Source organism: Entelurus aequoreus, linkage group LG11, assembly GCF_033978785.1.
Source record: "Entelurus aequoreus isolate RoL-2023_Sb linkage group LG11, RoL_Eaeq_v1.1, whole genome shotgun sequence".
Taxonomy (NCBI): Eukaryota; Metazoa; Chordata; class Actinopteri; order Syngnathiformes; family Syngnathidae; genus Entelurus; species Entelurus aequoreus.
In genome coordinates, this window is record NC_084741.1 from 8,949,397 (window position 1) to 8,962,526 (window position 13,130).

Here is a 13,130-nt window from a genome sequence, read left to right on the forward strand (position 1 = left end):
ATAAACTCACAAATGTATTTAATAAAGAAGATAATTTGGCGCTAAAATTATTAACACAGGCAAACTCTGTCACAATCCACAATGTTTTACACTAGCAAACCGTATAGCACTACTAGAAAACCAGGCTAGGGCTTGGTGGGAACATCAAAGACCAGTATGGCGGTCACTTTTAGAGTCTTGCAGTCTTGTCTGGGACTCAATTGTATTTGAACTGAGTCTTGTCCAGGTTAGACTTGGGCTCGAGTTCAAAACCATCACACACATCACTTATTATTCTGTTGCCTTCTTTTTCCACTCAGTCTCTCGTTGCCTCGGTTCTGGTCTTGGCTTTGTCACGATTCCTCAAAGTATCCTGAGTACAACATGAGTTAAATGTGTCTCAGTCAGGTTCAAACCCGAACTCTTCCCCTTCAATGTAGCTGGCAGCTGGGCCATTTTTTTGACACAGGGGTACAAGTTGTAAAAAGGTCAAAGTGCTGCATTTTTCACAGCCCACCCGCCAAGAAGCAACTAACACTTTTGTGGCTTTGCTGGTTTTGGAAGTCCATGTTGAATGTATGATGCCAAGATCAGTCATTCTTGCTGCAGTATCCTATACGAGCAAAGTTTAGGAGGTGTAGTGTTCCAGGTAGTTAGCTGGCTTATGTTCTTTGTCATCAAGTCCCTTGTAAGAGAAAGCTTGAGGGTTTCTGCAGTGATCTGAGGCCAAGTCTAACAGCCTGTCATTGGACTACTTGGAGTTCCTTTGGGCCAAATACGACAGCTTGTTAAATGTACCGGCAAGGAATAGAAGTCGACTGGTCTAGTTAAGGGGTGGTTTCTCTGCTTTGATGCTGATGATGGAATTCCCCTTTCTGTCAAAAAAAGAAAAGAAAAGGATGTTTTTAAAGTTGCTTACATGTGAAAACAACAACACGGTTGTTTGAACATACTGTTCAGTTAATCCTGTGGTGACAGCGGACTTCCTGCGTCTCTGGGCTTTGGAAGTGTGCACTTTAAACTTAGAAATGTGCCTTGTGCGGTGTTCGGGTCTGTGGGACCAGTTTTCATTTTTTATTAAAAGAAAAATGATACAATTAATGAATTTTTCAAACTAAGACTCACTGATTTTGGCTCATTTTCTGTGAAGAACATATATCAGAATACATAATCAGTGTTTCCCCCAGTGTTAGTTAAGGTGGTGTCTCTCCAGGGTGGAAGGGGGCATCGCCCGGGACAGACGGGGAAAGGGCTGGGTGGGTGTAAGGAACATTGTAATTTGGCCTCCATCTCATCGCTGCCTGGGGGGGCAACAGACTACAGACTGTAGTGAAGTAGGCCGGCTTCGTCGCGTGAAGAAGCCGACAGTTTTTGGTTGTGCTTTCCGCTCCGTATGCTGAATGGCAATATACGATATATAGCTCAATATTTTTTCCGCAAAGTAAAAACAAAACACAAAACAGTCCTAGTTACCTGAGATACTATAAGTATGTCATTATTATTAAAAAATAAAATAAAACAAACAATTTAAAAAAATATTATTATTATTATTTTTTAAAGACTTTAGTTTAGGCGGTGGCTCTTTGTTGTTAAGGCGGCCGCCTTAACAACAAATTCGATCTGCACTTTGTTAGAATATATAACAAATTGGACCAAGCAAAGACAAATAATTATTTCTTCTATATTTTCCAGAACAAAATTTTTAAAAGAAATTCAAAAGACTTTGAAATAAGATTTAAATTTGATTCTACAGATTTTCTAGATTTGCCAGAATATTTTTTTTGAATTTTAATCATAATAAGTTTGAAGAAATATTTCACAAATATTCTTCGTCGAAAAAACAGAAGCTAAAATGAAGAATTAAATTAAAATGTATTTATTATTCTTTACAATAAAAAAAATAAATTTACTTGAACATTGATTTAAATTGTCAGGAAAGAAGAGGAAGGAATTTAAAAGGTAAAAAGGTATATGTGTTTAAAAATCCTAAAATCATTTTTAAGGTTGTATTTTTTCTCTAAAATTGTCTTTCTGAAAGTTATAAGAAGCAAAGTAAAAAAATTAATGAATGTATTTAAACAAGTGAAGACCAAGTCTTTAAAATATTTTCTTGGATTTTCAAATTCTATTTGAGTTTTGTCTCTCTTAGAATTAAAAATGTCGGGGAAAGCGAGACCAGCTTGCTAGTAAATAAATACAATTTAAAAAATAGAGGCAGCTCACTGGTAAGTGCTGCTATTTGAGCTATTTTTAGAACAGGCCAGCGGGCTACTCATCAGGGGCCGTACTTATCAAGCTTCTTAGAGTGCCATTTTACACTTAAGTCCTGAGAATTTGCGAAATTTAGTCCTACTCTCAAACTTAAGAATAAAAGCTTTTTATCAACGTTCTTAAGTCTAAGAATCACTCCTACTCTCCACGATATTTAAGAGACCTTCAGAGGTGTCTTAAGTGGTTAGGAGTTGCCAGCAGGGGATGGCACTGAGGCGAGAGAGACGTGCGCCAACGTTCAGGGAACGGAACAATGTTTTGGGTTTTTTTGATGACGAGCAGCTGATCAAACGGTATCGTTTAGACAGAGCGGATATTATTTTTGTCACAGATTTAATACTTTTCGATTCCTTGTTGATTTCTGCATGTGTCTGCAGTGGGCTAGTATATATAGAGCCACCCACACCAGTTTCAAATTAGTTGCCTAATTAATGAATTGGAAAGAAAATGTTATGAGAGTAGCGTATGTGTGTGGCCGTGAGGTGAGTGACGTCAGTGAGTGTGTGGGCGAGAGAAGAGAGGGAGCGGTAGCGTGAGTGCCGGCGGGGACTAGTTTGTTTTGTATTATTTTGTAGTTTATTGTCAAAATATACACTCCCATTGTCCACTTCAATATTTCCAAGATATTTCTTTATTCTTAGACAACGGATTCCCTTCCGTGATTGGTCATTTCTATGGACACAGAAATGACGTCACCTAAAATTGCGTTTACGGCACATAGTAATGTCGTAATTCAGCTCTGAGTGTGACACTTAAGATTCAGTCCTACACTTCGCTGAAAGTGTGAGTAAGACGCTTGATAAATAACTTTTAAGTGCAGCTTTCAGCCAAGAATTTATTTACTCTTAAGTCAACTCTTAGCAGACTTCTTAGGAGTCATTCTAAGAAGCTTGATAAGTACGGCCCCTGGTCCTTACAGGCTACCTGGTGCCCGCGGGCACCGCGTTGGTGACCCCTGCCCTAGGGTTAGATGGAACCCAGGTTAAGAACCACTGTGGAAGGCAATACATGACTTCAGCATACAGGTTTGCCATATTTCAATACTAGGTGTGAAGGAAAAAAAGCTACATTTTTTCTTTGCAATGGAAACACTGTAAAATGAAAGTGGTCCCTCTGGTCCTCCTTAGTCCTTACTGTTTGCATTGCAGACGCCTCAGTGACCTTGGATCTAATGCAGCTTGACGTGTGTGTTTGCTCTTGTCTCAGGGGGGCCACATGAACTGTTTATCCTGAGGACCAAAGATCGCTCTAATCCAGAGAGGGACAAAGACAGAGCCCGATTGTTTCACATCTATTCTCCGCACCATGAGCTGGGACTGAAGACCGGCGTCTCAGTTGAAAGCGGTAAGTTCTCTTTTCTTGTTTACGTCCGCGTTTACAAGCGCCTGTTTGTGCTTCACTCGGGATTCCCAAGCCACATGACAGACATATGGGCTACATGTGGTGCTTTTTTCTTTATGGCTGAATGTTCCCAAAACGGTCAAATGAAGTATAAATCTGAGGCATTGACATTATGGTAGAGACCCTTCACTGGGGTCACCTGCGGGTGAGATTTGAGCAGACATAAACACGCCGATTTAGAGTAAAGTATTAGCCATGTGTAGGCACAATGACACGTGGTTCCACTGAGAGTCGTGCAAGCGTAGAAGAGCAGGATTCTTTTAGAGAGACTTAGACTTCCTTTTATTGTCATTCAAATTTCAACTTTACAGTACAGATAAGAAGGAAATTTAATTGCATTAGCTTGTTGTAGTGCAGGAGAAAAGAGCGATACGGTGCAGATATAACTAAATAGATTACTGTACAGATAAATATATTGCACTTTTGCATATGCATCTTACTTATGTGACAAAATTAGGACACCCAATTGTTTTGTCATCTGTTTAGCAGTTTCCACGTGGTCACGCTGGCAGTCCAATGGACACGTGAAACAAGTAGAAAATAAAAAGAACATTTTATAATCATTAAAACCTCTAAAGGCTTAGTGGCCACATGCGTGGACAGCACCTTTTAGCTCTTATTTCCAAAATGGTGTACACTACTGAATTGGGGTCTTATGGCCACTTATGTGGACATTTATACTGCCATCTGGTGGTGTCAGAAGAGTATATCAAGTTAAGTTAAAGTTAAAGTACCAATGATTATCACACACACACACACTAGGTGTGGTGAAATGTGTCCTCTGCATTTGACCCATCCCGTTGATCCCGGTGAAGGGAGCAGTGGGCAGCAGCGGTGGCCGCGCCCGGGAATCATTTTTGGTGATTTAGCCCCCAATTCCATCCCTTGATGCTGAGTGCCAAGCAGGGAGGTAATGGTCCCATTTTTATAGACTTTGGTATGACTCAAAATCACAACCTACCGATCTCAGGGCGGACACTCTAACCCAGGGGTCACCAACGCGGTGCCCGCGGGCACCAGGTAGCCCGTAAGGACCAGATGAGTAGCCCGCTGGCCTGTTCTAAAAATAGCTAAAATAGCAGCACTTACCAGTGAGCTGCCTCTATTTTTTAAATGTTATTTATTTACTAGCAAGCTGGTCTCGCTTTGCCCGACATTTTTAATTCTAAGAGAGACAAAACTCAAATAGAATTTGAAAATCCAAGAAAATATTTTAAAGACTTGGTCTTCACTTGTTTAAATAAATACATTAATTTTTTTACTTTGCTTCTTATAACTTTCAGAAAGACAATTTTAGAGAAAAAATACAACCTTAAAAATGATTTTAGGATTTTTAAACACATATACCTTTTTACCTTTTAAATTCCTTCCTCTTCTTTCCTGACAATTTAAATCAATGTTGGAGTAAAAAAAATTTTTTTTATTGTAAAGAATAATAAATACATTTTAATTTAATTCTTCATTTTAGCTTCTGTTTTTTCGACAAAGAATATTTGTGAAATATTTCTTCAAACTTATTATGATTAAAATTCAAAATAATTATTCTGGCAAATCTAGAAAATCCGTAAAATCAAATTTAAATCTTATTTCAAAGTCTTTTGAATTTCTTTTGAAATGTTTGTTCTGGAAAATCTAGAAGAAATAACGATTTGTCTTTGTTAGAAATATAGCTTGGTCCAATTTGGATTTTAACCTATTTAAAACATGTCATCAAAATTCTAAAATTAATCTTAATCAGGAAAAATTACTAATGATGTTCCATAAATTATTTTTTAAAGTTTTTTTTTAAAAAGATTCAAATTAGCTAGTTTTTCTCTTCTTTTTTTCGGTTGAATTTTGAATTTTAAAGAGTCGAAAATGAAGATAAACTATGTTTCAAAATGTAATCGTCATTTTTTTCGTGTTTTCTCCTCTTTTAAACCGTTCAATTAAGTGTAAATATCATTAATTATTAATAATAACATAGAGTTAAAGGTAAATTGAGAAATTAGCTATTTCTGGCAATTTATTTAAGTGTGTATCAAACTGGTAGCCCTTCGCATTAATCACTACCCAAGAAGTAGCTCTTGCTTTCAAAAAGGTTGGTGACCCCTGCACTAACCACTAGGCCACTGAGTAGGTTCAATAAGGTGCAGATATAACTAAATATATTACTGTACAAATAATTATATTGCACTTTTGCATCTTACTTATGTGACAAAATTAGGACACCCAATTGTTTTGTCATCTGTCTAGCAGTTTCCACGTGGTCACGCTGGCAGTCCAATGGACACGTGAAACAAGTACAAAATAAAAGGAACATTTTATAATCTTTAAAACCAGAGATGTCCGATAATGGCTTTTTTGCCGATATCCCGATATTGTCCAACTCTTAATTACCGATTCCGATATCAACCGATACCGATATATACAGTGGTGCAATGAACACATAATTATGCCTAATTTTGTTGCGATGCGCCGCTGGATGCATTAAACAATGTAACAAGGTTTTACAAAATATTTTGATAGGGGGTAGCGGGGGGTGTATATTGTAGCGTCCCGGAAGAGTTAGTGCTGCAAGGGGTTCTGGGTATTTGTTCTGTTGTGTTTATGTTGTGTTACGGTGCGGATGTTCTCCCGAAATGTGTTTGTCATTCTTGTTTGGTGTGGGTTCACACATATTTGTAACAGTGTTAAAGTTGTTTATACGGCAACCCTCAGTGTGACTTGTATGTGGACACTTATACTGCCATCTGGTGGTGTCAGAAGAGTATAACATACAATGGAATTTGGGGGAAAAAAAGTGTAAAAATCAGAATTAGCACGTCACTATACATGAAGTACACGTTTGTGTACTTATGGACTAAGTACATCATATCAAAAGATGATTCTTAGTTTTTATTCTAATTAGGGTCCAATAAGCCCAAATAGCAAAGAGAAATAAAAAAAAGCATGTAAACAAGCAGCTTGGGCCTTAAAAGGTTAAAAATGGTCAATAACTGACGATCAGCGTTATATCTGCTATATAGTCATCATTCCTCGTGTTGTTTGTATCGTCAGCCATAAGACAAGGTCCATATTGCTTCTCACATCAGATGGGAGTGTTACAATTAAAAGCGCCTCCTTTTGTTTCCTATTTGTTTCACGTGTCCATTGGACTGCCAGCGTGACCACGTGGAAACTGCTAAACAGATGACAAAACAATGGGGTGTCCTAATTTTGTCACATAAGTAAATAACGTCTGCGGCGCCCCCTGTGGCTTGTGCTTTTTTAGAGAGACATCATGTAATAATTTAAGTTTTATAACCATTAAAAAATGCTCAACAACTGACGATCAGTAAGTCCCGTTTTGCTTGGTGTCTGCCTCGTTTTTCAACTCATCTTGGTCAAATTTTACACACACGTGCTTGTCAATCCCCAACAGCTGTGTACTGAATTTAATTGTGTTTCAGCGAAAACATCATAAAGAGGGTGTCTATGGAGCGCATTAAGCTGTGCGAGGAATTTCAAGTCAATCCCACTTTGTGGTGTATTTGTCAGAAAATAGAATAGAATAGAAAGTACTTTATTGATCCCGAGGGGAAATTCAGCACCACAGTTCACTCACAATAGACAATAAACACTTAGGTATTTTTTACATGTGAATAACATAAATACAGTCTATTATACAGCATTATTCACATGTGAATAATATAAATACAGTCTATTATACAGCATTATTCACATGTGAATAACATAAATACAGTCTATTATACAGCATTATTCACATGTGAATAATATAAATACAGTCTATTATACAGCATTATTCACATGTGAATAACATAAATACAGTCTATTATACAGCATTATTCACATGTGAATAACATAAATACAGTCTATTATACAGCATTATTCACATGTGAATAATATAAATACAGTCTATTATACAGCATTATTCACATGTGAATAACATAAATACAGTTTATTGTACAGCATTATTCACATGTGAATAATATAAATACAGTCTATTATACAGCATTATTCACATGTGAATAATATAAATACAGTCTATTATACAGCATTATTCACATGGGAATAATATAAATACAGTCTATTATACAGCATTATTCACATGTGAATAACATAAATACAGTCTATTATACAGCATTATTCACATGTGAATAACATAAATACAGTCTATTATACAGCATTATTCACATGTGAATAATATAAATACAGTCTATTATACAGCATTATTCACATGCGAATAACATACATAGTCTATTATACAGCATTATTCACATGTGAATAATATACAGTCTATTATACAGCATTATTCACACGTGAATAATATAAATACAGTCTATTATACAGCATTATTCACGTGTGAATAATATACATACAGTCTATTATAGAGCATTATTCACACGTGAATAATATAAATACAGTCTATTATACAGCATTATTCACATGTGAATAATATAAATACATTATACATTTACAGTACATGTACAATGAAAAGGAACATATGCATTATACAGTCTGATGGTTGTCGGTATGAAGGACTTCCTTTCTCTCAAGGAATTGTGAAATAAAATCATGTCTTCAGTGAAGCCCAGAACACTCTACGCATTTCCCAAGTTTAATTTAGAGAAAAGGAAAGATTGGCCTGGCCCACTAGGATCCCTCTTTATGTTTGTGAACTTTATAGTCCATACATTTAGAGTGATGTGATAATCAAACACTCTAGAAGTCTAGAATGAAAGAGTATATAAGAGAATTGACAGAGTGTGTACCTTCAGTGCTGAATGATGAGCAGAGGCAGAGTTTGGAGTTTCTTCTTTAGCTTGCTTTCCATGTTTATGTACTCACTGTGTCCAGGTACTTGGAACATGTTTTCGTGCCATTTGCCGTTTGACGCCCGCTATCATGCTAGTTAGCTGCCTGAAAGCGGGTGACTCCACTGTAGAAATAGCCTGCATGTCTTCTAGCACATGCGCTGCAAAGGCTCGATCAATGTTGTCCTGGCTAGCAGTGCCTCCGTTAAAATCCTTAGGTGGAAGTGGAGGTGAAGTGTGTCTCTGTTTACTAGCTTCGTCGAAGCATGTTGCTTTTGTAGCTGTTTCAGCAGATTTGAATTGCTGTTTTGGGCAGTATATGGGATCTTTGATCCAAGACACAACTTACATTTAACTAAAATGTTCTTTTCTTTGTGCTCGACAAAAGAAAAGTAGTGAGAATATCTTCATGTTAAGAAACTCGATGTCTTGTTAGTAAACACAGACACGCCCCCCACAACCACCCACACACGGCGCGCGGCGCGCCTCTTCTCTCCCTTGTGACACAGGAATAATCAGAAGGACGACACCGCAACTCTCCAATAAAACACACTCAGATCTTCTCAGTTTCTAGCCGATACTACATAAAAAATAACGTAAGACAGGGGTCACCAATGCGGTGCCCGTGGCCACCAGGTAGCCCGTAAGGACCAGATGAGTAGCCCGCCGGCCTGTTCTAAAAATAGCTCAAATAGCAGCACTTACCAGTGAGCTGCCTCTATTTTTTAAATGTTATTTATTTACTAGCAAGCTGGTCTCGCTTTGCCCGACATTTTTAATTCTAAGAGAGACAAAACTCAAATAGAATTTGAAAATGCAAGAAAATATTTTAAAGACTTGGTCTTCACTTGTTTAAATAAATTCATTAATTCTTTTACTTTGCTTCTTATAACTTTCAGAAAGACAATTTTAGAGAAAAAATACAACCTTAAAAATGATTTTAGGATTTTTAAACACATATACCTTTTTACCTTTTAAATTCCTTCCTCTTCTTTCCTGACAATTTAAATCAATGTTGGAGTAAAAACTTTTTTTTTTATTGTAAAGAATAATAAATACTTTTTTTAAATTTAATTCTTCATTTTAGCTTCTGTTTTGTCGACGAAGAATATTTGTGAAATATTTCTTCAAACTTATTATGATTAAAATTCCAAAAAAAATATTCTGGCAAATCTAGAAAATCTGTAGAATCAAATTTAAATCTTATTTCAAAGTCTTTTGAATTTATTTTAAAATTTTTGTTTTGGAAAATCTAGAAGAAATAATGATTTGTCTTTGTTAGAAATATAGCTTGGTCCAATTTGTTATATATTCTAACAAAGTGTAGATTGGATTTTAACCTATTTAAAACATGTCATCAAAATTCTAAAATTAATCTTAATCAGGAAAAATGACTAATGATGTTCCATAAATTATTTTTTTAAGTTTTTCTCTTCGTTTTTTTCGGTTGAATTTTGAATTTTAAAGAGTCGAAATTGAAGATAAACTATGTTTCAAAATTTAATTGTCATTTTTTTCGTGTTTTCTCCTCTTTTAAACCGTTCAATTAAGTGTAAATATCATTAATTATTAATAATAACATAGAGTTAAAGGTAAATTGAGCAAATTGGCTATTTCTGGCAATTTATTGAAGTGTGTATCAAACTGGTAGCCCTTCGCATTAATCACTACCCAAGAAGTAGCTCTTGCTTTCAAAAAGGTTGGTGACCCCTGACGTAAGATAACGGTAACTGAGTTACTGAATATAAAAAATAACGCGTTAATAATAGCCAGTGTTAGTCCCAACACTGGCTATTGGCTCCTTCAGGAAAGCTTTGTAGGCTTCACACTTCCTTGGGGAAGTCATGGCCGTGCAAGGAAAAGTTTAGAAGACTACTGAGAATGTTAGATGTCAAAGACAAGGCCGCCTCACAAGTATTTCTGCGGATCCGGTCAGGCAGGAAGAAGTCCTGGGCGACTACATGCCAAATCGACCCCTGAACTGAGTTCTAGGGACGTGCGATGGTGGAGGAGGAACGGCAGAGGCAGGGTGTCATATGCCAGATGCATTATGACGACCCCCAGATGAAGCGGGTGCTAAAAGAGCACACAGACAAGCTTTTGTCTGACACTCAGAAGGCGTCATCCCGCCCACCCGCCAGGCATATGAGGAGCGGCTGTGGTCCGTGGCTTTGACATCCAAGTGCAGCACACCATGCTCTGTGCACGGGAAGAGCATGGATGCATACCACTGTGTCGTCTTGCCATGTCTTGCCCAAGTCCCACTTGACACCGAGATGCGTGTGATTTGTCTGTTGCAGCTTTGAAGAAAGCAAACGCCACCATGGATGTGAGGAAGAAAGAAATGGACCTCCTGAGCAACAGCATAGCTGCTTATGCACACATTAAAGGTAAGATGGAGAAAGATCACGACGACACTGATTTTTATTTGTCTGTTCCAGGGTTAAACTGGCATCCGAGTAAAATCATCGTTGCCCGTATAGTAACATTGTAACTAGAGATGTCCGATGATATCGGACTGCCGAAATTATCGGCCGATAAATGCTTTAAAATGTAATATCGGTAATTATCGGTGTCGGTTTAAAAAAGTAAAATGTATGACTTTTTGAAACGCCGCTGTGTACACGGACGTAGGGAGAAGTACAGAGCGCCAATAAACCACATAATATCTACGGCTTTTCACACACACAAGTGAACGCATGCATACTTGGTCAACAGCCATACAGGTCACACTGAGGGTGACCGTATAAACAACTTTAACACTGTTACAAATATGCGCCACACTGTAAACCCACACCAACCAAGAATGACAAACACATTTCGGGAGAACACCCGCACCGTAACACAACAGAACAAATACCCAGAACGCCTTGCAGCACTAACTCTTCCGGGACGCTACAATATACACCCCCCGTGAAACGTCTGGGCTATACCCTTGTATAGTCTTCCACCACGCTCTGACGAAAGATCGTGCGCCTCCTCTTTTATTTGGACTTTCCCTGATTACATGGCAACAGCTGTTTCTAAAGGAAGGGGGTCGTAAACAGCCGCTGCCTTTGGTCACAAAACAGTTCAAAGAAAAAGGTGCCTGGAGGGGTGGTCAGGCCCTGCCTCCTCTCCGCTTTCTAGATCTCGGGTCAAGACAAAATCTTCCCGTGGATTACAATACATCAAAGAAACCGACACCTTCATGTCGCTTCCCATCTTACACAGTGGAGTTTTACAAGCCTTTTGATTGGTAAGATCAAAGACAGCTTTTGTCTGCTCGCCGGGAACGCATTGAAACACAAAGTTTTGTGATAATTTAGATACAATTATTTCAACAAATACCATCATGTAGTTTGTAATGTCTAATAAAAAGGCTATGAATAAACGTTATCCATATATTTAATGAGAAATATTTGTGTTTTTGTTCATTAATAATATCAACGTGTCAACTTTTTCTTATTACATGATGCCTTTATCTCTATTTGACTTTTTGGTAGAATTATTTTTTTTAACATGTACATTTTGTGTACATTTACATCTAATAAATGTATGTATATGTACATGCTGTATTAGGACAGATCCATTAAGAGTTTGAGCAGAAATATGTCGTACAGGAATTAACTATACTGTACACAATAAAACAATAACTATAATTCATGTTTTATTAACTATAAATAGGAATTAACTATCAACCAACATGCTATGTAACATGAATGGTTTAGGACAGGATAGGATAGGTCTTTATTGTCATTGCACGAGTACAACGAAACTTTGTTTCCAGCACAAACCCGTTCAAGATTAGACAAACAAACAGTGTTCATCAGGCCTGGGCAATTAGTTTGACTCGGGGGCCACATTTAGAGAAAAAAATGTGTCTGGGGGCCGGTATATCTATTTTTAGGAACACTAATACAAAACCTCACAATAATGTCTGATTGAATGCTAAAAACGTTATGACAGACCACCTTAAAAAATGTAATGGAATTTTCCATTTTTCTATGAACGATAAAACACTGAATATTGACAGAATATTTCAACATATTTTACAATCAAGTGAAACGCAACAAAAATGCAACAAACAGTGAAATATGAACGCGAAGGGTACAAAATAAACCCACCTACAATCTGATATATCTGATATTTGCTGAATTCCCCTCAGGGATCAATAAAGTACTTTCTATTCTATTCTATTCTATATATCACTAAGCTTTAGAACTTTGTTGTGATGTGAAAATCTCCTTCCGCATCTGTGGAAACGCTTCCCGCCCACACTGCTTGGTGCCTCATTCGAGCTGCTGTGACGTAGATGACCATAGTAATTAATTAGATGACCATAGTAACTAATTAGATTACCAAAGTAACTAGTATATCATCCATAAGCGCAAATTCCAACCATTGAAATACTTTGTATAGTTGAAGACTTACGGTCATTAGAAAACATGACTGCACATCATATGGCAGCTACACTTTACATCTTAAACATCTAAAAAAATTATTTGGGAATGTCGGGCAGGCCAGACTGAAGCTCAACGGGGCGCATGTGGCCCCCGGGCCTTAATTTGCCCAGGTCTGTTGGACAGGGTTACAGAACAGGAACGCTGATGGGTCGCCACAAGGCACCCCGTAAAAGATGGAAAAAAGGTAAACGCTGGGGAAGGATGAGTAAAAAAATACAATCTAGACTGGGCTCCTAAG

At 37.4% G+C, this 13,130-nt stretch overlaps 1 protein-coding gene across 13 annotated transcripts in view; it reads left to right on the plus strand.

Annotated features, from left to right (window-relative positions):
• eva1ba (eva-1 homolog Ba (C. elegans)) overlaps positions 1–13,130 on the plus strand; it is a 99,011-nt gene that overhangs the window by 81,003 nt on the left and 4,878 nt on the right. For all 13 annotated transcript variants that reach the window (XM_062062377.1, XM_062062376.1, XM_062062384.1 and 10 more), the window contains 2 exons: positions 3,457–3,594; positions 10,748–10,837. In XM_062062377.1, coding sequence (XP_061918361.1) covers positions 10,771–10,837 — 67 coding nt within the window. In that variant the 5' untranslated portion in view covers positions 3,457–3,594; positions 10,748–10,770. The remainder of the gene's footprint in view (positions 1–3,456; positions 3,595–10,747; positions 10,838–13,130) is intronic.